This window comes from Jatropha curcas, chromosome 11 (assembly GCF_041381405.1).
Source record: "Jatropha curcas cultivar XTBG-Jc1 chromosome 11, XTBG_Jcur_1.0, whole genome shotgun sequence".
NCBI lineage: Eukaryota > Viridiplantae > Streptophyta > Magnoliopsida > Malpighiales > Euphorbiaceae > Jatropha > Jatropha curcas.
Genome location: NC_143161.1, coordinates 25823138 through 25851032, shown reverse-complemented (window position 1 = coordinate 25851032; position 27895 = coordinate 25823138). Strand labels below are relative to the sequence as shown.

Here is a 27895-nt window from a genome sequence, read left to right as displayed (position 1 = left end):
CGTTACCGAACCCACTAAATGCTAGCATCCAAAACCAAACGGGCACGGGCAGAACAGAGCCCATAGTGAGGAATATGAATATCTCAGCCTCATCCCAAAAAACAAAGAGAAACCATCCACGCCACGTGGATATGCAAACTTTCCCACCAAACTTCTCGTCTTTTTCACTTTAACTGGCAAGATAAAACCAAAATAATAAATAAATAAATAAATATATAAGCAGTTTAGCAGCATTTCAATGGAACAAGTACTACGTGGACAAGGACTGCCATTCTTATTCCCCAGCCATTATAAGCTTGCTTCTCCTACTCGCTCGCTTTTCACTCTTACTCCACTTTCTCGGTTTCGATCATCCAGGTTCTCTCCCTTTTTTTTATTGATTGCTTTCAAGTTTCTAAAAGTGCAATATTTATTCGTGTGTCAACTGTTTCTGCATTCGGATTCTTATTTTGATTCCTTTTTTATTTTTATTTGTCAGTTTTTGGTTATTGATTAATTGATTGCTTTCAAGTGTCTTCAATTTATTTATGCATTTTGATTTTGATTTTAATTTCTGAAAATGTAACTTCAATTCCATAACCATGCAGCCAGTAAGGTAGAATGTACACTCTATTTCATGTGTTTCTATTTATCATCCCTCTCTCTCTTTATTTCTTTCTAATTTTGGGATTGATCAATTTGTTTGGTTGAATTAACTTTGGCTGATTTTTGTACAATTTCTAATTTATTTTGGTAGTTCGAATTAAATTCTTGTTTGCAGAATCAGAAAGAAGAGACTCGATACGAAGTTGACATTGTTGGTTTCTAGAATGGCTGATCATGAAAAGAAGACAGTAACTTCTGATGTCATCTCGGGGGATATGATTTTTGAGCCTATATTGGAGGATGGAATTTTCCGATTTGATTGTTTTGGTGATGATAGACTTGCTGCATGTCCTAGTATTTCATTTATCAATACTAGAGATAGGGATACACCAATCAACAATCATTCTGTTCCTTTATATATACCTACTTTTGAATGTCTTCTAGGCAAGCTGATTGTTAAACTTGAGGTGAGATATTCATAGATTTTTCATATTTGTACCCAGTTACTAGTTAAATTTTGTTGGTTTCTTTTTTGGAACCTCGTTTGGTTTTAGTTTTATTTTTCTTCTTCACAGCATCTTTAATGTGAATGTCCTTTTTTCTGGTCTAGTTTCCCAATGGTACCTCCTTTTATGGAACTGGAGAAGTTAGTGGACCACTCGAGCGGACAGGGAAGAGAGTAAGTCATTGTTTCTCATGTCAATACCAAAAACATCAAGTAACAAGTTGCTCACAAGCAGCTCTAACAATGTTTTCTTTTTGCAGTTAGCCCTCTTTCTTTGTTTATGTTTATAAGCAGTTAACCCATATTTATTGGTCTATATATACAGGCATGCGGAGTAAAATTTGTAAATTGTGATCATTTATTAACTTGTGAAAGTTTTGATCCTCACTCATAACTCCAAACTTCCATAGACTCAAAAACTCTTGCTTTTTGCACAAGTTTGTATATGTGTGTAATAATTGCAAAAATCTGATAACCACACAGCTAGAACAACCATACAAATAAACCCTGGAGTGCGTATTTTAGTTCAAAAGTTTTCTAGTCTTTATCTCTACCTGTTGGATTAGAGGCATCAAACTCGTATAGAGTTCTCAAACCAAATCCTTATAGATTCCCAGCATCACAAGCTCCAGAAATCCCTTCCCTTATTCGTCAGAGAAATTTAGACTTTCAAATAAAAACCAAATTAGTAATGCTATGGCTCGCAGCATCTAAATTTCAGCAGTTTCGTTTCAAAAATGCAGGTTTTCACTTGGAATACAGATGCATGGGGTTACGGCCCTGGAACTACGTCTTTGTACCAATCGCATCCTTGGGTGCTAGCTGTTCTTCCAAATGGAGAGGCACTGGGGGTTCTTGCTGACACCACTCGTCGCTGTGAGGTAATGTTACATTTATTATGCAACTGTTTTAAAATCTTTAATTAAGTGCTTATATATTTACCTAATTTACTGCCAAACATATTAAACAGATTGATCTGAGGAAAGAGTCAAGAATTCAGTTCATTGCTCCAGCATCATATCCTATCATTACATTTGGTCCTTTTGCTTCACCTACAGATGTTCTTAAATCTTTATCCCGAGCTATTGGTAATTTTCTTGACCATTCCAGATTTTTCTTTGTTAATCTATTCTGTTTTTTGATGATATTTTTGTGTGCATGTTGTGTCAGCTTTAGTCTTACACTATGTCAATATTTTATTCTACATACAATATATAGCTTATGTGATGGATTTTGACCTAGAAAATTGATTGATCTGATGGGAGGGGGGGGGGGGTGGTGGTGGTTCATAGTTTCAATTCCTACCATCATCCTGGACAAAGATCATGCCATTTATAACCAATGGTAGAAGACACAAAACTGTTATTTATGTGGTATATATTACCTTATGGGTTAAATAATTAAATCAGTACCCAGGTAGCCTTTGGGTGAAATCTATTTGTTTATTTTTTTTCTAATTTTTTTTATTTTTGTTAGTTATTTATGCTTAAAACCTGTGGTTAGGAACTGTTTTTATGCCTCCAAAGTGGTCCCTGGGATATCACCAATGCCGTTGGAGCTATGATTCCGATAAGAGGGTTCGTGAGGTATGATTTTGATGCATTTACGCAGTTGACGTGTTAAGCACTTTGGGATCTCAACTATACCGTCTTATGGCATGTTGAACACTTTGGGATCTCAAGCTATACCGTTTTAACTGTGGAAATACAGTTTTTATTATTTCTCATTGGCAAAGTCTTTTCTATTTCTTGCACTATGGGTCCTTTGATGGTTGCATTTGTCTTTAATAGATTGCCAGAACATTTAGGGAGAAGGATATACCATGTGATGTCATATGGATGGACATTGACTACATGGATGGTTTTCGCTGTTTCACATTTGACCAGGTATGCTTCTCTTAGATCCTTCGGATATTAAATTTATTGCAACCTGTACTCAGAAAGTGAAACCTGCCTTCCTATGTAACAGTGTAAATCTAGGGATGCAAATACAATGACACTGAAGTATTCAAGTCTTTAAAGGAAGCAAACTAACCCTTCTAAATTTTTACTTATAGAAGAAACAGTGGAATACAGAGATATTATCAGCAGTTAATAATATGCATTTATTACTGAGCTTTACAACTTCATTATTTTCTGTCTTTAATGATCTTCTGAATGAAGGGTTTTTGGCATGGATAGATTGCCTTTTGTTTGATAAATTCATGATTCTCAATTTTGATAGGAAAATTTCATTATGAATTGTTTCAGGAGCGTTTTCCAGATCCTCAATCTTTGGTGAAAGATCTCCATGACAGTGGATTTAAAGCAATTTGGATGCTTGACCCTGGTATCAAATGTGAAGAGGGCTATTCGGTATATGATAGTGGTTCTGAAAATGATGTTTGGATTCAAAGAGCAGATGGAAGACCTTTTATTGGTGTGTTTTCAGTCTCGCATGAGTAGTTAACTTTAGTTTTCTTGCCTTCTCCCAACCTTTGCTCCGGGATTAAAGAAAAAAAAAAAAAAAAAAAAAGAAAAAGCAAAAGGAGAAAAAAAAAAAAACTATTGTCATTGTTTTTAATTACCCATTTGCAGGAGAGGTGTGGCCTGGACCTTGTGTTTTTCCAGACTTCACTCAGTCAAAAGTTCGCTCTTGGTGGGCTAATTTAGTTAAAGATTTTATTTCAAATGGTGTTGATGGCATATGGAATGATATGAATGAGCCAGCCATTTTTAAGGTGATTACCATGTCTATTCTCAGTTCTTGCAATTTCTGCAGCGCCACCTGGCCTTATTATTTTACTTTTCAGACAGTAACTAAGACGATGCCTGAAAGCAATATTCATCGAGGGGATGTTGAACTTGGAGGATGTCAAGATCACTCATACTATCACAATGTATTCATCTTGAGCCTGACTTTTGTAATTTTTTAATGGCAGAATGATTTCTGCTAATGTAATTTAGGGACAGTTCAATGTGGTGATTGTTTTATTTATTTTTTATATCGAAAACCAGACAATTTCTGAAATCGAAGTCCTTGCTTTAGGTGTATGGCATGCTGATGGCAAGATCAACATTTGAAGGCATGAAATTAGCTAATGAAAACAAGCGTCCCTTTGTTCTCACTAGAGCTGGATATATTGGTAGCCAAAGGTATGCTGCAACATGGACAGGAGATAATCTTTCAAATTGGGAGCATCTGCACATGTCTATCTCCATGGTACTTCAATTGGTAAGTAATTTTGGTAAACACTGGATGGAAAGTTGGAGACTTTAATGCTCCACCAGAGGTATGAAGTCATACTTGAAGGCTATTGACAAAATTACCCAAGGAAAACAATGAACTGTATGCTCCCTAGCACCCACTTCTTTAATCTCTCCAAATTTTCTAGATTCTCAAGTTCTCCTAAATTCTGCCGCATCCTTGTAGCCCACAAAACAGCCAAAGGGATGCTTTTCTCAACTCCTTGTACACAACTCTAAAACTAGAGCCCCTCCAAATGCTTTGTTCTGGATCTACCTCTCCACACAGACCCAAGGAAATCGAAGAGCACCATTTAACAAAGCTCGACCCAGAATTCTAACCTATTCATGATAATAAGCAAATTGCTGACCTTGTTTTCCTTAAAGTAACCCCCTTTATCTTCACAAGTTCTTCCTTCGTCTCATGAATTCATAATTGAACCTCAGTATTTCTAATGTCATGATTTGGATTTGAAGGAACAAAAAGCTTCTTTTTTTAATTCCCCTAGAGAGAGAAATAAATTACTTAAACAAGTAAAATTTATTTTGAATTTACTTCTTGCCACATAATTATTGGCTCTGATGTTTTGTTTTTAATTTATGAACAGGGACTCAGTGGTCAGCCACTTTCAGGACCTGATATTGGAGGATTTGCAGGAAATGCAACGCCCAAGTTGTTTGGTAGGTGGATGGGTGTAGGTGCAATGTTTCCTTTCTGCCGTGGACACTCTGAAATGGGCACTTCTGACCATGAGCCATGGTCTTTTGGGGAAGAGGTTTGTCCAATGAACTAGCAATTTCATAATAGCTACCAAAATGATATATAAACTTTCCATTTTAATTGAGTGGAGCCCAAAGTTGATATGTATGATGATATCACGTGCTTGCATGTTGTAATGTAGATGGAGGTTCATAGGACAAGAGTATAGAGAAGCAGAGGTTTAGTGCATGATGCTTTGCACAACAAGAAATGAACTAGCTAGGAAGAGGCATGAGAGGAAGGATGGGCAAGGTTAATGGACCTTGTGCATGATGTGACCTAAGAACTAGAAAGGTGATGCCCTCTTGGGCTGTCGTGTATTGATAATTGAGATAAGAATTTATGAAGTGAAAAAGCGGATGTTGCGCTTTGATGTAGCTAAAGAATGTATATAAATTCACGAGGCTAGAGAGAGAAAGAAGTAGGTAGTGAGGGTGAGTTTCAAGGTCCTCCAAAACAATAACTGACTGGGGTATCTATAGAGAAACCATGAGGCTTGAGCATTGTTAATCTCATGCCACATGGCATTGTTTTAAGGGGTCTAGTGAGGTTGTCTTGATATGGAAAAGGCTTGTTATTGATTAATGTTCAAAGATTGAGTTGCACATTGTCTGTTAAACAAGGTCAAGAGTTGGGGAGCTTTTGTTCTTCATGGGCTGTACCCTAAGCTGATCATGCCAAAACCAGCGATTAAATTACAACCTTGCACTGGCTCATAATTAATCCTTGTTATGAATGAATTAGTAGATAGAAATGATATGTTGATGTATCTATTCATATTTTTGTCTCTTTCTAAATTTTCTCTATCACCTTCTAAGTTTGGGTTCCTTATCCTATTATGTTGTTACCTTCATTATGAACTAACATCAATTTCATTAGTGTGAAGAAGTTTGCCGTGTTGCTCTAAAGAGACGTTATCGCCTGATACCGCACATATACACACTGTTTTATGTTGCTCACACTACGGGTAGTCCGGTAGTAACTCCTACTTTTTTTGCTGGTATGATCATGTGCTCTTTAACAATATATTGCTATTTAAAAGACTTTTGATAACATAAATTCTTTTCAATAGTTAATACTGATAGGTGAATATAAATTGGCTTATGCAGATTCTAAAGATCTGAGCTTAAGAACGCTTGAAAATTCCTTCTTGTTGGGTCCACTTCTTATCCATGCAAGGTTTTGTTCTCTTTATCCCGAGATAATTTGATAGATTATTTTGATTTGTAGAAACAGGATTTGTTCTCTTTTCCAATTGTGATTTAAATCAAGGTGTATATATACATATAAAACTTCAACTATATAGGAAATTTACAATAAAGGAAAGAAAACAAGAATCCCAAAAAATCCTCTAAGTCAACAGATTATGATGCAATTACAAACTTGTATGTACTTGAGGGGCCTAATATCATCACTCACAATGTGAAGTGGTTTATAACCTTTTGTTCTAATTATTATTATTAGTTGCGTGAGAGGACTGTTCTGCAGTGGAATGGTTAGATTTTAAGTTGGAAATGAAGGCTTGTGCATCTGATGACCGAGAGTACTCACTTCATGCAAAATAGGATGTCCTGTTTCCTAAATTGCCTTTGGAAGGTCCTACTTGCCATTGTCATCATTTGGTAATTGCCTCTTTTTCCCCTCTCCCCACCTAGATGTTATGACTGATTGAAGGACAACTAGGATTCAAAAATCTAATTGAAGAAATTTGTTGGGAGATGAATCCACGAGAAATAATAATATAATAACTAGAGAACTTATAATGGAATGAGTATGAACTTATTACAAATGATGCAGAACCAAAAATGATAAAGGCAAACAAGGGACAAATCAATAAAACTTCAACTCTATAGGAAATTTACAATAAAGGAAAGAAAACAAGAATCCCAAAAAATCCTCTAAGTCAACAGATTATGATGCAATTACAAACTCGTATGTACTTGAGGGGCCTAATATCATCACTCACAATGTGAAGTGGTTTATAACCTTTTGTTCTAATTATTATTATTCGTTGCGTGAGAGGACTGGTCTGCAGTGGAATGGTTAGATTTTAAGTTGGAAATGAAGGCTTGTGCATCTGATGACCGAGAGTACTCACTTCATGCAAAATAGGATGTCCTGTTTCCTAAATTGCCTTGGGAAGGTCCTACTTGCCATTGTCATCATTTGGTAATTGTCTCTTTTTCCCCTCTCCCCACCTAGATGTTATGACTGATTGAAGGACAACTAGGATTCAAAAATCTAATTGAAGAAATTTGTTGGGAGATGAATCCACGTGAAATAATAATATAATAACTAGAGAACTTATAATGGAATGAGTATGAACCTATTACAAATGATGTAGAACCAAAAAGAATAAAGGCAAACAAGGGACAAATCATTAAGGAAGAGAGAAACTAATTCTCAATTGTATTATGCTAAAATAATTCTCATATCAAAGTCTAATTACAATCGAAGTGTTTAAATAGTTCTAAAGAATGTTAGGATTGGGAACCTAATATAAGTAGGAATATGCAATCACAAAGCACTACGATTTCTACTTTCTTTTCCTAAAATAAGTACTCCTAAAATCTCTAGGAGTAGGAGTTGCATCAACTCCCCTTGGTCGAAAAGAATTTGACTTTGAAATGATCTGGAAATAAGCATCCAAAAGAGAAGGATCCGAAGTCTGAAATTACTTTTGTGTAATCAAAAGTCTGAAATTGGATTTCTGCAACTGGGTTTCAACACTCGTTCACTTATAAGCTTATGTGTATGGGCCCATGACTTTAACAGGATTAATTAATTAAGCACTTGTTAGTTTTGATGTTTGGTTATGTGTTTCAATTTAATAATCCATTAATTTACCAAAAAAGTGAGCTAATTTTGATTAGCACTTTAGTATCAGTTCCTTTCCTTGTTTTAACCACAAAGATGTCATCCCTACTTGATTGGCTGATTTATTTTCCTTTTTATTATCTTGCATTCACCCACTCGTGTTTCACATTTAAAATTGTGGACCCTCTCTCCCCTTCAGTAGTTGGTTATTGTGTTCTAATTTTTGTGTGGTAGTGTACTAGCATTTATAACTATGAAGTGTACAATAGTGTTGTGATTGTTTCCTCAATTTCAAATTGAGAAATGACGGTAGAGAGTTTTGTTTTTCTTGGCAAAATGATTGTCAGTTTGGAGAAGTGAGAAGGCTGAAAATCAATTAGCTGAAGTAGTAGAGTCCATTTTCTAAAACTTTAGTTAACCGATTTCGCCAATTCCATTTTGGTTTAAACAAAAAGATTCAAAGACCTTGAACAGTGTGTTAAGAAAAATATTGTAGTTGTATTTCTTGTATCTCATCAATCGATTACATAGGTTTATATACGAGGAATTCCTAGGCTACCTAGCTATTTAGGAATACAAATCATAAACTAATTAGGAATATGCGTACTATATTGATTTTCCTTAACACTCCCCCTCAAGCTGGAGCATAGATGTTAACAATGCTTAACTTGTTACAAACTTCTTTCAGCAAAGCACAATATCATGTGGGCCTTGAGTCTTTAAATTAGTTTAATATTTTAATTAGCACAATTGGGCATATTTAAATTGAGCTTTATGTTTTATTTAATTTTTAGGGTTTCTTAGCTTATAAATACTTAGTTTTCAGTATTGTAAGGAGATGATTAATGTGAAGAAGAAGAATGAGAGGAAATATTGACTTGATTATTCCCTCAAGAATTGGGGATATAAATAGTACTACATATGTACAATATAGGTAACTAATCAAGGATCCCAAATAATCTGCTAATGATAATCTAGGATCCCAAATAATCTGCTAAAGATATGCTAATTATAGCTCCTAATCTCAGCAGCAAATCGTAACAGTCCCCCTCAAGCTGGAGCATACATGTTGTATGTTCCTAGCTTGCCACAAATGTATTCAATTCGTGGCCCTCGTGAAGATTTGGTCAGTATATCTGCCAATTGATCGTTCGAACTGACAAAGGAAGTAGATATGCATCCTGACTCAATCTTTTGTCTGATGAAATGACAATCGATCTCAATATGTTTTGTTCTTTCATGAAACATTGGATTTGAGGCAATATGGAGTGCTGCTTGATTGTCACATATCAATGTCATCTGTTTTATTTCTCCACACTTCAACTCTTGAAGAAGGTGCTTGAGCCAAACAAGTTCACAAGTGGCTAAGGCCATGGCTCGATACTCTGCTTCTGCGCTTGACCTAGCCACAACATCCTGCTTTTTACTTTTCCATGATATCAAATTTCCTCCAATCATGATACAATAACTAGAAGTGGACCGTCTGTCAGAGGTAGAACCTGTCCAATCTGCATCTGAATAGCCAACCACTTGTGAATGACCCTTGTTCTCATATAACAGATCTTGCCCAGGAGTTCCTTTGATATATCTCAGAATGCGCACAACAACATCCCAATGACTATCACATGGAGACTAAAGAAATTGACTAACCACACTCACGGCAAAAGAAATATCCGGTCGTGTAATAGTAAGATAGTTTAATTTTCCAACAAGCCTTCGATATCTGCCAGGATCTTTAAATGGCTTCCCCTGTCCTGGAATAAGTTTTACATTGGGATCCATAGGAGTATCCACAGGTTTACAATCCATCATACCTGTTTCTTCTAGTATATCAAGAGCATACTTTCTTTGTGAGATTGCAACTCCAATCTTGGACTGTGCTACCTCAATCCCAAGAAAATATTTTAGCTTTCCCAAATCTTTAGTTTGAAAGTTGCTGAATAAATGCTGCTTTAGTTGAGAAATCCATTCATGATCATTGCTAGTTATGACAATATCATCAACATAAACAACTAGATAAGTACATTTCCCATGATTTCCATGCCGATAGAAGACTGAATGATCAACGTCACTTCGACGCATGCAAAATTTCTGTACAACAGCACTAAATCTTCCAAACCATGCACGTGGAGATTGTTTCAAGCCATAGAGAGATCGACGTAGTCGACATACCAAACCAGACTCCCCCTGAGCAACAAAACCAGGAGGTTGCTCCATACGTACTTCCTCGGTCAATTCCCCATGCAAGAAAGCATTTTTGATGTCAAGTTGATGAAGAGGCCATTGATAGATAGCTGCCAAAGAAAGAAGAAGACAAACAGAGGCTATTTTGGCCACATGGGAAAAAGTATCAGTATAATCAAGGCCATAAACCTGTGTGTACCCCTTTGCCACAAGCCTAGCTTTCAACCTATCAATTTTACCATCTGGTCCAATTTTAACCGTGTAAACCCATCGATAGCCAACAGTGCTCTTCCCAGGAGGCAAAGAAACAAGTTCCCATGTACCATTATTATGCAAAGCAGTCATCTCCTCAGTCATAGTAGCAGACCAACCAGGATGGTTAAGTGCTTCACTGACACTCTTAGGGATAGAAACAGTAGACAATGTGGAGACAAAGGCATAATATGAAGGAGATAAACGATGATAGCTCAAAAAATTGTAAATAGGATGAGAATTACGAGTGGAGCGAATACCTTTGCGAAGGGCAATGGGAGCATTTTTTGCCTCAGTGTTTGGCACGACTGATGCAGGAGATGAGATCGGAATAGGAGATGAGTCACTAGGCTGTATATCTGCATTCAAAACAGGGTTAGTAGTAGGACGACGATAATAGATCTGAAGAGGACGAGATGTAGCTGGAGGAGGAAGAATAGGGAAGGGGAGAACATTGGAAACAGATTGTTCAAGCTCTGGCTGTTTAGAAAAATAAGGGGTAGTTTCAAAGAAAGTAACATCAGCGTAGATAAAGAACTTGGAAGAGATTCGGTCATAACACTTGTACCCTTTCTGAAGACGAGGATATCCTAAGAAAATGCACTTAATGGACTTTGGTTGAAGCTTGTCCCTGCCAGGGGTATGATCATGAACAAAACAAGTACTCCCAAAAACACGAAGTGGCAGATGAAAGGGGTCCTGTTCGGGGAACAAAACAGAATGAGGGCTTTGATTCTGTAAAACAGAAGAAGGCATCCTGTTAATAAGAAAAAAAGCAGTAAGTACTGCATCCCCCCAGAAATGAAATGGGACTTGATTATGAAGAAGTAATGTTCATGCTGTTTCAATAAGATGACGATTCTTTCTTTCGGCAATTCCATACTGTTGGGGTGTATAAGCACAAGAAGATTGATGGAGAATACCCTAAGAAGACAAACTCATTAAATTGCTGAGAAAAATATTCCCTAGCATTATCACTGCGTAATGTTTTTATGGAAACACAAATTGAGTTCGAATTTCAGCACAGAATTTTTGAAAGATAGAGAATAGTTCAGAACGACTTTTCATTAGAAACAGCCATGTACAACGAGAATAGTCATCAATAAAAGTAACAAAATAATTAAATCCCAGAATTGTACTAACACGACTAGGACCCCAAATGTCTGAATGAACAATATCAAACATAGCCAAAGCTTTATTATTGACAATCTTAGGAAATGAAACACGAGATTGTTTTCCAAGTTGACAAGATTCACATTCCAAAACACTTAATGAAGATAAGCTAGGAACTAAATGTTTAAGTTTAAGAAGACTAGGATGACCAAAACGATTGTGTAGAAGCTCAGCGGAAGCAGAAGCTAATGTAATAGTGGCTTTCAGAGGGGATATGTAATACAAGCCATGTGACTTGTATCCTATTCCAATCGTCTTCCCCGTACGCCGATCCTACACAACACCATAGTTAGCTATGAAAAAGACAATGCAATCAAGCTGTTCGGTGATTTTGCTAACAGAAATTAAATTATAAGGACAGCCAGGGGTGTACAAGACAGATTGTAAAGTTACTGATGGAATAAGTTGAACTGTCCCAATGCCTTTAACTTTAGTTTCTGAACCATTAGCTAAGGTGACTGTGGATGAGTCTAGAGTAGGAATGAGAGTAGAGAACAATGTTTCATTACCAGAAATGTGATCGGAAGCGCCGGAATCAAGTATCCAAGGAGTACCAGTTGAGGATTTAGACAAACAAGCAACTGAAGTGCTAGAGTGCTGTAGACTAGGTGGCTGTTGTTGAGCTTGTTGTTTGGCTGCCTGGAATTGGGCATATTCTTCATATTCTGATCCTGTCAGAGTGATGCAGTTGCTTGATGTACCAAGCAAAGGAAGAATTCCAGCTCCATTACTCTGAACCATATGAGCTGCAGGTCGTCCAGTACTAGCAGATTGATTCTGAGACGGTTTACCATGTAATTTCCAACAGGTTTCACGAGTATGTCCTGGTTTATCACAATAAGTGCAGTGAACTTTATACCTATTACCTTTCCATTTTTGATTACTATTCTGGACGGCAAAAGCAGAGGCTTCAATGTTAGGAGGTGCAGTTGGAGTGGTGGAAATACGAAGAAGTCGAGCAGAGATATCTTCTAAGGTAGGAACAATGGAATCGGTCAAAATTTGATCTCGAACAGAGCTAAGATCGGGTCGAAGGCCGATTAGAGCCAAGACCATAAGAAACTTGTCTCTTTGTTTTTCTTGTTCAGCAATATTCTCTGTGAAAGGCATAATGGAAACAAACTCATCTTTCAATGTCTCAACTTGCCCAATATAACTAGCCATATCCATTTGATTTTGCTGCAAATGGACAATATTAGAGACAACATTGTAAATTCCTTGTATATCATTAGTATACAATGTTTTGGCTTTTGTCCAGACCTTACAACAGGTTTTACAGGACTGAAAAAGAGGAAGTAATTTGGGATCAAGAGTATGCCATAATAGGCTACACAACTGAGCATCAATTTTAATCCATGCCGTCCTATCGGTTGCAACAATATCAGTAGCATTCTTAATAAGATGATCATCATATCCTTGACCTAAGAACCATAGCTCAATAGAATTGAACCAAGAAATGTAATTGCTACTGCCTTGAAGTTTTACAGTAGTAATACCTGTAGAATTAGGAAGAAGAGACTTGATTAGACCTGATTCAGCCATATTCAGTAGCAGAACAGTGAAGAGGAAGGTGGCAGAATCTGTCGACGGCGTGTGGCTATGACTATAGAAGAGAGAGAATAATAGGGTAATTGGAAATCCCTTAGAAGAGAGAAAGAGAGAAGAAGAGGAATGTATTCAGGCCCTTTGTTGGCTCTGATACCATGTGAAGAAGAAGAATGAGAGGAAATATTGACTTGATTATTCCCTCAAGAATTGGGGATATAAATAGTACTACATATGTACAATATAGGTAACTAATCAAGGATCCCAAATAATCTGCTAATGATAATCTAGGATCCCAAATAATCTGCTAAAGATCTGCTAATTATAGCTCCTAATCTCAGCAGCTAATTACAGCTAATTACAGCTAATTACAGCAGCAAATCATAACAATTAAGACAGATTTCAGTTTATGCATTTTATTTCAAGAGAGGCAAATTCTTTTTGGTTCTTCATTGAACATGCTTTTGAACTTATTAAAGATAATTAATCTTTGTGGCATTCATCCTTTCACCTTGATATCTATGGTTCATACTTCTAGTTGAGTATTGGGTCAAGATCTGCAATTCCATCCAAGAAGAAATTCCTAATTTGGGATTTAGGGTTTTTATATCAAATCTGATTTGGGGTGTCAATATTCAATTCTTGGGGTTCCGCATCACCTACCCTCAAATGCCTGTTCCATAGTTAACATAGTTTAGTTAGCATATAGAGCTGAACTTTGGTCTTTGAACACAATTGATGTACAAAAGGATGTTAAAAGTTGGTTCTTTTCTACGAGGCTGATATTAGAATGGTCTATGCATCCATGCCCATCATGCAGCATGATGCAGGGATCACAACTTTAATGACCTTTTCTTTACAGTTATGTTTATAGGTTCCAATCTCAAGATCTTTTTTTCTTTTTTTTTTTTTTTTTTTTTTTTTTTTTTTTTTTTTTGGGTTTTGTATGAAAAAGAACATTTCCTGTTGTTTAATATCTATTAAAGTTGAAAATTTCTAATTTGAATTTGGAAAAGAGAGCTGTTTGTTTGGGGAGGCCCATTTTGTGCTATGCTCATGCAATTGTACTGAAGTTCTTTTCATCTGCTGTAGCACAATTCCTGACCAGGGGATGGACAAGATGACTCAGACTTTGCCCAAAGGAATCTGGTTGAGATTTGATTTTGATGATTCACATCCGGTATCTAACGCACCTTATCATGCTTCTTTCTGAATTTGTATTCTTACTTGCCCCTGACTGTATTGAAATCATGTTTAACAGGATATACCAAATTTATATTTGCGAGGTGGATCAATAATTCCTTTGGGTCCACCTCATCAGCATGTTGGTGAAGCTAATTTGTCAGATGACTTAACCCTCCTCGTAGCCTTAGATGAGTATGGTAATTTGATAGACATTATTCTTTATAAAGCATATATTCAACATTTTCGTTTGAACGGATAATTATAAGTTTAAACATTATTGAATTTAGGGCTGCTCGATGAAGTTTGATCTTTTGCTTGCATCTGTTTTTATCATCTGCATTTATCCCAAGAATAATTAGAAAGACTTATCGCTGGTTAGGATACCGCTACAGCCATGAAATAACAAACATGAGGGACTCGTGTACAACATAAAAATCAACAAGCATAAACGTATGTGTTTCCTTGGAGAACATGATTATGGTGTATATTTGGTACAGCTTATTGATATTGAAGTGTCGAAAAGGAGTGATATAATATTATGAGCTGGGAACATCTGAGTTTGGTCATTAACTTTTAATGGTTGAATTTCAACCTTTGACTTGAACATATAAATTATAGACAATGATTCAGCTTGGAGAATGTTGTGTCAATTGGGTTAATTTACATGCGGTTCAAGAATTTGACTTGAAGCTTTTCAAGAACATGCATGAACTTTTTGATACTTGATTGCAAATAGTATAATTAATATCTTAAACAGTGAATTGAGTTTAACCACGAGGTAACTCTATATTGAACTGAGTTTCTGGATACTTCCATACAGTAGCATTAATTAGAGACCTTGGGCTTTAAAACCAAGTTTGTTAGGATCTGGTGGGGAGGTCACAGATCTTAATACATACACAATAAAATAAAAAAAGGAAAAGGGTTGTGTGAATCCCTTCTTCTGATCTGCAGGAAAAGCTAAAGGTGTACTATTTGAAGATGCTGGTGATGGATATGAATTCACCAAAGGTGGCTACCTATTCACACACTATGTTGCTGAACTTCAATCTTCTGTTGTTACTGTTAGAGTTTCCAAAACAGAAGGGGTTTGGAAGAGGCCCAAAAGACGTCTACATGTGCAGTTATTGCTTGGTGGAGGTGCAATGGTACATCCTTTGTACTCATGTGATATTGGCTTAGGATTAGCATTATACCATTGGAAATATTTATTTTGCAGAACTTATTTAATATGTTCCTAAGCAGGTTGATTCATGGGGCATAGATGGAGAAATTGTGCAAATAACAATGCCTTCAGAACTTGATGTTTCTGAGATGATATCCATTTGTGAGAAACAACACAAGAGTCGTTTAGGTAATATTTCTCTTGTAGGGCTGTTAACCTGCTGCTCCCTTCCGCCCCTTTTCCTCCTCTTTGTGGATTTACACGCATGTAACTTGATCAATGTCTATTGTAGTCTTACACTCTTACTATATGTAGTGTGAAGTTCTGATTCATTTCATTGTATGCTCTCATTCAATTGGCCAAACCCTATTTTAATTTCTGTACTTTCTAATTTGTTATAAGTTAGTCTTTTTTTTTTTTTTTTTTTTTTTTTTTAAATTTCATGATTTGCCATTAGTATACTAAATGAGCAGGTTTGGTTTGAATTCATGGTTGAAAGCTGCCTCTTTTTCTTGTCTCCTTTTTCAATTATTGTCCCTTGGATTTTCTTTTAGCTACAAGATTTACTTTTTGGTATGGTTGTATGTTGCTTTCTTGGGCTTGGGATAAAATTAAATGTGGTTTCTACAGTTGATAGATTTTGGGTTTGAATTTACTGTTAACTGCTGTTAATAGATGAAAATTTGGTGCCTGTGCTGAATTGGAATTTTGTTCAGAATTTTAAGGATGTAATTGAAAGCAAAGCATAAACTAAATTGTTAATCAGCTGAAATTCGAAGATCAGGAAATTGGAAAAATTTTAAAAGTAATATACTGCTTCAATATGTAAATTTGCAAAATTTAATTTGGTGAAAAGGGAGTTGGAAACTCACATTATTGTGGATCAACATGCCTCAGAAATGATGAGTGTCAACTGTTCTTACTACACAATTTTGACTGAGCTTTTGCTAGGCCATTTGGAGTTGTCCTCTTTATGTTTATTTTCTAGTTTTTTTCGTTATTAAAATAAGTGTGCAAAACAGCTACGTCTCTCTTGCATTCAACTTTTATAGTAGGTTATTTAGCAAATTTATTTCCTATATGCATAAATTTACTTATAAGTTCTGAAATTCACATGGTTCTTTACATCATATGTGATTTTATTAGGAATGTGAAGCTCTTTACTCATTGTTAAATTGTTAAATGCAGAAAGCTCTAGGCATATTCCAGATGTTGAAGAGGTTTCTGGACCCAAGGGAGCAGAACTTTCGAGAGTCCCAGTTGAATTGAAAAGTGGCGATTGGATTTTAAAAATAGTTCCCTGGATTGGGGGGAGAATTATTTCCATGGAGCATCTTCCATCAGGTACTGATTATAATTCTCTTTGTATGATCCATAATACCATTAGCTTTTTGAGATCACATCATACAATTCTTTGGTCATTACCCAATTATAACCTATCAAAATGGAGCACTCGGAAGTAGAATTTGTTGAGTCCCTACCAAAAGCATACTTTCTTTCTGGAATAAATAAATTTTACCATTCGTCAGCTAAATTCTGTTCAATAATCAATATTGTTTTTATATACCAAAAAAAATGGAAAAAGGAGACAACACAAGGAGAAGGTTGGCTAACATCTCTTAGTAGAACTCATATAATGGATGCAAAGATACAATTTAAGGAAAATGTATGTTTGTCTCTTTCAAAGGTTTAAAGAGGGATATTTCGGATTTATTTAGGGGGTTTATTGCTGATTCATTTAGGGGGCTTCATGAATTTTGAGAAGATAAAATTGAGAATTTCTTGTGTCCTTCTGCTATTTAGTTATGCAATATATGATTTCTATTTTCTTGATGATCAATCACAGGAATACAGTGGCTGCATAGCAGGATTGAGGTTGATGGATATGAAGAATATAGTGGTATGGAGTACCGGTCTGCAGGATGCTCAGAGGAATACAATGTCATTGAGTAAGTGGGTCGAGATGTGCTAAGCTAGTGTTGCTAAGCTTTTGTTTCTCCTTACACAGTTGTAGTTTTGCAATCTTTCTCCTATGAAACTGAGATCTTGCAGTCCAATTTTCACCCCATCTCCACTGGAGATAATTATACTTACCACAGCCTGAACCACAAAGGATCAGGAATCATAGGAATCTATTATACCCTGGAAGGGTAAGAGCTTTGCAATTTCTTAATAGTTGTTTATACTTGAAAGGAACTTTAATTTCTGCTACTATACTTCTGTTTATGTGCTTGCTATAGACTTGAGTTTACAGAAATTAAATTATTTCTGGGTAGGCGGGATCTTGAGCATGCAGGAGAGGTGGAATCTCTTATACTGGAAGGTGATATTGGTGGAGGATTGGTTATTCAACGCCAGATATCTATTAAAAAGGATGATCCAAAGGTTGTCCATATCGATTCTGGCATTATGGCCCGTAAGGTTGGAGCTGGTTCTGGTGGATTTTCCAGGTTAGACCAAAAGAGATTTATTTTTAATATCTTTGCTAATGATTTCTGGTGATACTTAATAATTCGGAATAGATTGAGTGTAAGGATGGTGAAAATACATTCATTTTGCCTATTGTCCAACCTGCAATATTGATCAATCCAAGGTTGTTAAAATCGCTTTTCTAAGCAGAATAGGTAGAGAGTCTAGAAAATCAAATTGTAAAATTGAATCGTGAAATCAGAAGATTTTATAAACACGCCTAAAATAAAAATTATTAATTATCACTTCAAATCAAAATAGTAAAAAATTATTATATGATAAAAATTTCTAATTTATTGAATTTTAATTTATAAAAGTCATATCGTAAAAACCCAAAGTTTGTGCTTGGTGGCTCGACCTATAATTGGACCATTGTATAGCTGTCAAATAAATTGGTCATGACTAAGGGTCCATATGCTTCAAAGGGCAATTAGTCCCATTGAATCATTATCAGACAGCTCACCTATCTCTTTAAATCCATAAAACTCCCTTAAAAGCAACTGGGAAAAGGTCAAACTTTTTGTCTCTTTTGAATTCCATCTCACGACCTCTCTGAGTCCCTATCTCTTTTCTTTTCTTATGATTCATGACCTAAGTCTCCATCTCTTCTCTTCTAAATCTCTCCCTTCTTTTCTCTTACAAAAAAGTTAGGGGTTTTCACACCAATTCTAAGGATCAAAATCAAAAGCTTGTATATCTTCTTTATCTCTATTTTTCTCTTGATTTCTTCGATCTTCTCTGATAAGGTAATTGACATTGATTCTTTCATGGAGACTTAGTGTTTTAGAGCATGAAATATATCTGCTATTAGATTCTAATTTGCATTGCATTTTCACAGAGACTTGGTGTTTTTCTAAAATTCCATGGGAAGCAATTTGTGATTTTAACTATTTCATCAATTTTAGAAGTCATTTCATGACGTCATAATGATTTTTGTAATTTGCAATTTTGTGTGCAAGTGAACACATTTTAGGCAATTGGGGTCATGAACTCGTACGATTTTAATTGTGATTTTGGTTATCATGGATAAATCCAACAACTCAACTTGCAATATCAACAGATTCATAGCAATATGTTTATATGTTTTTGATAACCATGGAGCAAGAGAACACTTTCATTTTTTGTTTTAAACAAATAAACCCAAGTTAATTTAATACAATAATCAATGAAGGTAACAAACCACCTCTTTTTAGATAATGAAATAGTAGGAGTAGTCCACATATATCAGAACGAATAGTTGTGAAAGGAATATAACTTTTATTATTATGGGAAACATAAGTGCTCCTTGCATGTTTAGCAAGTTCACAAGCATCACAAACTAGGGATTCTAATTGACACTGGCCAAATAAGTTAGGATATAATTTTTTCAGAACGATAAAGGGATGTCCTAATCGCTCATGCCACATATTAACTTCTTGACTAGTACCACTACTACTTCCTAACAGTGCTCAGGAAACACTTGGAGCTAGACAATTGCTACTCTTTTCAAGGAGATTTAGATCATCATGCAATCTACCAAAGCCAATCGTTTCCCCTGTTCTCAGATTATGCAAAACATAATAAATAAGAAAAAAACAACTTTACAATTAAGAGCTTTTATAATAGTACTAACAGATAAAAAGGTGAACAAAATTTGAATTGATGGTAGAGGTGCACTGAATAGAACCTATGTCAGAAATAGATGCAAAAGAACCTAAACGTTTGTTTTTTTTTCCCCTTTATTTTTTCACAATGCTAATACATAAAAAAATATTGTTCTTTTATTTTCCTTTCACATATTATAAAGCAATGATTGATAAAGAAACAAGAATTATATATGAAAAAGAAAATTTTTCAGAAATAATGTTTTTTCTATTAGGATTGCTATGTTTTTTTCCCCTACTTGAACCTACAACGACTTTATTGGATTGGCCACAATTATTTTCAATATCAAAAACTTATCTCTACAATTGATAGAATTCATAGGATTGAAAAATACTGGAATAGTGCATAAAGTTTAACATTTTTTCATTTGCCTTTAGGTAAAAGTAGTTTAAATGATTAAGCATAAGTATCTAAATTTTTAAAGATTTAATTCAATTATAGTTTTATTCAAATATGGTAATGATGTATTCCTCAAAATTTTTAATCATTAATAAACAATAATACGTTCGTTAACATTTTATACCTTGACATCATATTCCTATTGACTCTTGAAGATGAAATACATTCTGGAAGCAAATGCCAACAAAGTGTTTTTTTTTTTTTAGTATAACCAGGAGTTTTAATCCCCCTCGAACTGTGTAGCGTAAAGGCTTTTTGTCCCTCCTTGCAAAGTGCGCTTGCGTAAAGGTTTTTGGCCCTCCCAGCAAAGTGCACTTCCAAAGATCGAACTTGTGGTTTCACCCTTACATGGATTGAAGTCGCTAACCACCTCAACCAACACCTTGTTGGTAAATAAGTGTTTTTTTTTTTAGTATTGGGGTGAAGGATTCAAACCTGGATCTATTCCCAGATGGTATATGCACTTATCACTAGGCTATACCTTGGTCTGCACCAACTAAGTGTTAGTATATGTCATTTATTGTGCATTTGGAGTTGGTCAGGACAATGGCAGATGAAAGTGTATGACAATCTGCTATGCACAGTTCTTGGTACTTATTATGCAGCTACATTCTGCAGTTCATTTAATTCAGTACATCTTATTGTCTCTTTGAGATGGTAATTGAGATATTTCATTTCAGTCATTATTGATCATGAGTTGTCTTTAGTTTTCTCCTTCCTTGGTTGCTTCTCTTGCATGCTGCATTTTCTTCTTTCTTCTGATCAATTTTTATTTTATTATGTGAAAAATAAATGTTGATTCTTACCTCTTTGTTGTTGTTAATGTTGTGATGTAGGCTTGTTTGCTTGAGAGTACATCCGACCTTTACCCTGTTGCATCCCATGGACACTTTTGTCTCTTTCACTTCCATTGATGGATCAAAGCATGAAATTTGGCCTGAATCTGGGGATCAATTTTATCAAGGGAATCTTCTTCCAAATGGTATTTGCTTCCCTTTATTTAGTAGGCGCCTGTCTTCTTCATCTGTCTTTTCCTATTCTTTGCTTCTATAAATTTAATTTAATTTTTTTTACTACAATAAAAAAGTGAAAAAACATATGTGAAACAGAAGAATTGCAACGAAAAAATTATATAAAAAAAAACACATAAAGCAAAAGGTCTGAACAAATTTGGCTAAAACAATTTCCCTGTTAAGTTACCTAGTTCTTTGTTGGACAACAAATGGGGCTCCATTCATGGATTTGTTAACACCCGTCAAGCCTTTTATGAAATTAGTTTACATGTACGAACTATATGTCCCAGGGTAAATGCTTCTCTAATTGATCATGGATTTCATTCTTGTCACTTAGAGTTGTCTTCCTTGATGACGTTCTGTTTGTTTTGGGTTTGTGGGAATTTATTTGCTGATGCATTATAGTCAGCTTGAAAAACATGTTCCTCAGTCTCATTTTCTTAATGAACTTAAATTTGCATTCGTTGTATGCAAAGTTATCTGTGTGATGCATTTACTATAAAGCACAAACACTTTTGTTCTGCTGAAGTGTCTGACAACACTTCTAGGACACGGACACGTGTCCAACACGTATTCCACATGTATCAGACATGGCTTTATAGTCCAAATTATATATAAACAACTGGAATAGCAAAAATATCATAAAATGCTTTTTTAAGATAATCTTATTTTCATTAGTTTGAAATTTTTAAAGCTGTAAGGAATAATATGAGCTAAATATGAAAAAAATTAACTTTCAACAGTGCTCTTTCACGAATAATATTTATGATGTATTAGATTTTTAAGTTTTGAATTTATTATGGATTTTATAGATAAATATGTTAAAATTATGTTTGAGTGTGTTAAATTTATTTTTAATTTTGGCTTATTTTTTAAATACAGTTATATACTGCTTATAAAAAATATAATGAAATAAATTTTTTATTATTGTGTCCCTCCCATGTTGTGTCCTAATTTTTGAAATAGCTGTATTGGTATGTCCATGTGAAGTTGTATTTATGATGTGTTCTGCATTTGTGTCTGTCTGCATCCATGCTTCACCTTATCAAATCTGACTTTTCTTCTTCTTCTTCTTCTTTTTGTTTTGTTTTTTTTTTTTTTTTTTCGTCCCCACCTTTTTACTTTTGAGACTTCAAAAATTATGTGCATGAGCCCATGTGTGTATCTGTGCATTGCGACATTTTCTAATTTACTCAAGCATCTGAACAGAAATGCTTTTCCGTTACATGCATGATTTAATTACCAAATTCCATGTATTAGCTTGTGAAACAATATCTGATGCTACCTAATCATCTGATCAGCAACTTCAAAAAGTGCAAAATTTAATTGCATTGGAAAATTAAAATTTCAAAAAAACAGAAAATAATCAAAATTATATATACAAATAGTTCACTTTTCTAGAATTAGATCTACATGCATAAGGCTAAAACAAAATTGGTAAATTCACCATAATTATAGAGATTAAAATTACAATAATCCCAAGTAAAGATGATGGCTGCCAACCTGCAACTCAAAATGCTCAACATGAGTTCCTAGACTCACTGAAAGAGCCTCCTCTACACAGAAAGTTGTAAATCATATATAGAAACTACATGAGTTGTTCCCACTTATGATAAGGTTCAACTAGGTGATTATATTTCCAGCCGTTTTCAAGGCCTTTGACTGCTAGTATTATGCCATTAACATTGCTAGACTGCTACATTAGAGGCTGAAATTCCTGGCATAAAATGTATATAAATGCGATGTGCTGCTGATCCTTTTCTCATTTCTTATATATACTGATACAATGGTCAAAATTAGTTAAATGTGAAATTGCAGTTCATATATACACTAGGGTCCTATAGTAGTTGTCTTAGTCAGTCAATAGAGCAAATGCGAAGAAATGGTGAAACCTATTATTGTCATCAAACAAGTAAAACTAATTTCAGGCATCAAGTCGTCTATTATTAATTGTAGCTTTACAACTTTGGAGAAGTGCTTAATGGTATTTTTTTTTTTTTCCTTCAATTCTTTTGTTTGTACGGATCAATATTTGATGTTTCCCTTCCTCCGCTACCGCTTTTTCTTCTTGCAAGCTGGAATTCTCTTAATAATAGAACTTCCATGAATGACAAAAAAATGGATGATTTTTGAAATGATGTTGTTAATACTGTTATACTTTTTTCTGCGTTTCCCACTTCAGGAGAATGGATGCTTGTTGATAAATGTTTGGGTGTCGGGTTAGTCAATCACTTTAACACTAGCGAGGTGTTCAAGTGTTACATCCATTGGGGCACTGGGACTGTTAATTTGGAGCTATGGTCTGAAGACAGGCCTGTATCAAGCCAATCTCCTCTCAGAATTTCCCATCAATATGAGGTTAGAGGAACCTCTTAGTTACTTAGTTGTACGTAGGACTGTATATATTACGCCTAATAAAGTGATGCAACTTAGGACTGTATTATGCAAACCAGAAATGGGTAAAACAGAGAGTACTGTATGCTTGAGGAACTTTTGGAGATTTACTTAGGGATGCTTTGGCAGAAATCGGATTTCTAATATTATCTTTTGCCAATCTTTAATCTAAATAATTTATTTGTATTGCTTTGTTCAGTATAATGCTTAATTTTAAGTCTGCTACACTAATTTCTAGTTAAAATAATTGCATGGTGATGACACCCAATCTTACATCGACTAGGAATCAAGGTAGCTAAGAGTTTGCAAGCCCTTTAGGGCCTTTTTTCCGAAAAAGGAAACTTGTGAGGCCTAAGGGCCAAAGCGGGCACCTCAAAGAATAGATGCACTCTTGACACTATGTTTGAATCATAGGAAAAAGAAGATAAAGAGGGAAAAGAGAATCTTTGAAAGAAAATTATTTTTTCTTTCTTATATTTGGGTATAAGAGGAAAATAAAATTTTTCCCATCACTGGATCATTACTATAGGTTTTTTACATGTTTCCTCTAAATATTATTATTTTCCTTCCCTCCTTATTTTTTTTTCCTTTGCAAACAAGAAAAAGATATTGTTTTCTTATTATTTTCTTTCTATATTTTCCTTCTGTCCAAACATATGGCACAAGTGTCTTCACATGATATTCTGCTATAACTTGAAGCATGTGATAAACAGGGGGAGGGAGGGGGTCAAATACATAAATTCACTTTGAACTTTAAGGGGAGGAAATCTGATTTGGCACCTTAAACTTTGACAGAGATTTTGGTACCATTGCAGACACCTTTGTATTAAGAACAACAGTTTTCGATATTAAGAACAACTGTTTCTCAGATGTTTGGTTTTTCTACGTAAAATAACAACATTGCTCTCTTGACTGAGTTTGTTCCTGCTATGCTATCTCTTCTATTATTATCCCTAATGTTACATACAAGGTTGTTAAAATCACATTTTTAGTTGGAATCAATGGAGGGTATATGAACTCGTATCGTAAAATCAGAAGATTTTACAAACAAGGTAAAATATAATTTAATTGTACTATAATTAATAATAGGACTTAATTGTTAATATTGGTTACCATTGAGGATTGAACTGTAATATGTATTTGTAAGTAACATGTGTAGCAGTTAGTTTTATTAGGAGAACGTGATAGCTATTAGGGGTGGCCATGGTTCCGGAACCGAACCGAAAAGGTCCGGTTCCGGTTCCGGATTGGAATCGTACGGTTCCGGTCCGGTGACAAAACCGACGGTTCCGATCGGTTTTCCTGCGAATCGCATAATTTTAAATTTTGAAGACCGGTTTAAAAAAAAATTATTTGAACATAAAAAATTAAAAAATACACCTAAAAAATTAAAAAATACTTCAATTAAATTTATTTTTTTAAAGACTTGAACATAATTTTTTTTTAAAAAAAAATTTTTCAACTGAATTTATTTTTTGTTTAAAAAAGTTTGAACATAATTTAAAAAAAAAAAAAAAGGGTTTGAACTTAATTTTTTTTTTTTAAAAAAAAAAAATTAAGTTGCCTACGTATCCTCTTGAGGTTTAGAGGAATCAAAGCCCACGTAGTTCTTACTTACCTTATACCAATTTCACCCTTTTTACCTTAATCGCTATTTGCACCACCGGTTGATGTTCCCGTTGAGGACCCATCGTATAAATCATATAAATCTTCATTTTCTTTTGGATTTTCTTGGGCTCTTAGTTCGGCCTTGGTCCAATAATCCACGCATGATTGTGCTTCTAATGAATCGGGTGTCATACGAGATCGTGTTTCATCAAGTATGTTTCCTCCTTGACTAAAAGTTTGTTCAACCGCAATAGTGGAGACCGGAGCTGCTAAAACTTGTTTTGCAATTAAAGAAAGAATTGGAAAAGTATTTGCGTGACGACTCCACCAATCTAAAATTGGAAAATCAGTATCTGCATAATCATCATCAAACTCAATAGAAGTGGTTAGATAATTATCAAATTCAGAAAAAAAACTGGATTCCCTTGTTCTTTTTTGCCTTTGTAGTAAAACTTATTGAGCAACACCAACACCACTTACCCTTTATGTTGGAAATTGTTAAATATTAGATTGAGAAGAAGTAGAAGTAGATGAAATAGAAACTTGAACAAATTCATTATATAATTGCATAATATTTTGTTTAACTTCATGCATTACTACATTTATATTAACATTATCTTCTACATCAAGATTTAATACTTCATAATAAATAGTCAAATAATCACATAAAAAATTAATTTTACATCTAGGATCAAATACAATAGCAACAAGATAAAGGGGTGGTATATTTTTAAAATAAGATAACTATTTTTTTTTTCATTGAAAAAATATAATCTTTTAATAAATCATCATTTTCAAATTCTTGAAGTGCACTAACAATATTAATACACATAGGTAAAAATAAATGAGAAGTGGGATAATAAACCCCGCTAAATTTATAGGTAGCATCATTAAAAATTTTTAAAATACCTAAAATTTTTGCACAAATATCCCAATTTTGTGGATATAAATTAATATCCTCAATATTATTAGTAACAAAAAAGCATAATAATTCTTTATAAGAAAAAGACTCGTTTAGTAATTCATATATTGAATTCCAACGAGTTGGGACATCCCTTGTAAAACGTTTTGGTCTTTTATTATTTTCTTTACAAAATTTAGCCTAACTTTTCATCACTTGGGAATGTCCCCATAAATATGAAATAACTTTTTTAATTGGAGAAATAAAAGATTCAAGAATTTTTAAACCATCTTGTACACATAAATTTAAAATATGGCATGCACATCTTATATGAAAAAATTTTCCACTAATATTTGGTTCACAAATATTTTTAAGTTCAATAATTGATTTAGTATTTGCAGAAGTATTATCAAATGAAATTGAATTTTTTTTTTTGTCAACTTATATTCATCTAAAATTGAAACAATTATTCTATAAATATTATTTGCAGTATGTTTATCATCAAAAACACGAAAAGCAATAGTTCTTTCTTGAATTTTCCAATCATCATCAATCCAATGACATGTAATACCCATATAAGAATGCATTTGCCAATGATCACTCCAAATATCACAACAAATTGAAACACGAATTTTCATTTGAGAAAATAAAAGCTCTAACTCTTTTTTTCCTTTATTATATAAAGAAATAATAGTTCGTTTTACAGTATTTCTTGGTACTCTTTTAACAGAAGGATTTAGAGTTTTTTGACAATAATTATTAAAACTTACTTTTTCACCAAAACTAAAAGATAAATGTTCCATAGAAATCATTTTTGCTAATTCTTCTTTTTGTATTTTTTCAGAATATTGAAATAAAGAAATGTTAGAAGATGCGTACCCGGAAATTTGTGTTTGAGACCGATCAACTCCTATTTTTGTTGGATGTTTTGTCTCCAAATGCTTCCAAAATGATCCATAGCCGCCCGCTTGTTTAAATTTATAAGATTTTCCACAATAATTGCAAATTACATTGTACATTTTCTCACCTTTGAATTTTTTCGTGAAATGAATGGCGAATATGTCGGAACTTTGTCTTGCTCTTCCAATAATTTGTGCTCGTTGCTCTTGCTCTTGCTCTTCCTCTTCTTGTAATTGCTCATTAAATTCAGATTCTTGAGTTGGAATTTCCAAATTTTCATTTGGATATCCCTCAAAATTAAATTGGTTGGGAGTGAAATCATAGATGTCGTTTGTAGGGATAGATGAATATTGTGTTTCTCCAATCTTTCCCTTGCCCTTACCCGAATTTGAGTTTCCTCCACTTTCCATTATATGATAATAAGATATAATTTGGAAAATTGAATAAAAAAAATTAGAGAGAATAATAACTTAATAAGAGAGATTGTAGAGTAGAGAAGAATAAATGAATAATATAGAGTAGAGTGTAGTATATTGTAGAGAGAGTAAGTAGAGTGTAGTAAATTGTAGAGAGAATAAGTAGAGAGAGTTGAGATTTTTTTGTAATGAATTTGTAAATAAAATGAGGTATTTATAATAAATCCAAAAATTCAATTTTCCAAAAATACCCTTGAAACTAGCCGTTATGTAGCCGTTTATGGCTGTTGGGAGGGGTAAATAAGAGATTTCACAACAAAATTTTTTTTAAAAAAAAATTGGTTTGACAGTTTATAACGGCTAGAACCGCCGGTTCGGCGGTTCCAGTCCGGTTCCAACCGGTTCTCTGGAACTGCCAGTTCCGGTTCCAGAAATTTGGAACCGGAACCGAAACAGAAATCTCCAGTTCCGGTTCCGGTTTGGCCTGGTTTCTGGTTCTCACCGGTTCAGGTTACGGTTCCGGACCGGTTCGAACCGACGGTTCCGGTTCCCGGAACCTTAATATGGCCACCCCTAGCTATATAAAGAAAAAGAAACGAAAATCAAAATGGGCATATTTGTCAATTTGTTGTTAATGATATCTTAGCCCTTTACTCTCTCTCTTCATCTTTTTATCTTCTTCTCTTCCCTCTCGATTTTAATGTTTCTTCCTTTCCCTTTCTACTCTTTTCTTTTGTGCTTTTGTTCCTTTTCTCA

At 34.5% G+C, this 27895-nt stretch overlaps 1 protein-coding gene across 2 annotated transcripts; it reads left to right on the top strand.

Annotated features, from left to right (window-relative positions):
- Positions 1-199: 199 nt before the first annotated feature.
- LOC105632662 (uncharacterized) lies at positions 200-23512 on the top strand. Of its 2 annotated transcripts, none has more exons than XM_089716091.1 (23): positions 200-357; positions 761-1052; positions 1196-1264; positions 1834-1971; positions 2061-2178; positions 2594-2676; positions 2881-2976; positions 3340-3508; positions 3667-3809; positions 3882-3968; positions 4118-4303; positions 4923-5090; positions 5954-6074; positions 6184-6253; positions 14138-14225; positions 14307-14427; positions 15185-15378; positions 15476-15584; positions 16584-16739; positions 17242-17344; positions 17672-17845; positions 20744-20889; positions 23103-23512. In XM_089716091.1, the coding sequence occupies exons 1-23, from the start codon at positions 239-241 to the stop codon at positions 23294-23296; spliced, it is 3144 nt and encodes a 1047-aa protein (XP_089572217.1). In that variant the 5' UTR covers positions 200-238; the 3' UTR covers positions 23297-23512. The 2 variants fall into 2 exon arrangements, with proteins under 2 accessions (XP_089572217.1, XP_089572218.1); XM_089716092.1 differs by having other exon boundaries at positions 237-357; positions 737-1052.
- The last annotated feature ends 4383 nt before the right edge of the window (positions 23513-27895 follow it).

What these genes read in the sequence shown, in the direction of transcription:
- LOC105632662 (XM_089716091.1), top strand. Translation starts at nt 239, where the DNA reads ATGGAACAAGTACTACGTGGACAAGGACTGCCATTCTTATTCCCCAGC. An exon ending in ATCTTTATCCCGAGCTATTG is followed by an intron (nt 2,179 to 2,593) that starts GTAATTTTCTTG and finishes ACCTGTGGTTAG; the next exon opens with GAACTGTTTTTATGCCTCCA. An exon ending in CATGGTCTTTTGGGGAAGAG is followed by an intron (nt 5,091 to 5,953) that starts GTTTGTCCAATG and finishes CAATTTCATTAG; the next exon opens with TGTGAAGAAGTTTGCCGTGT.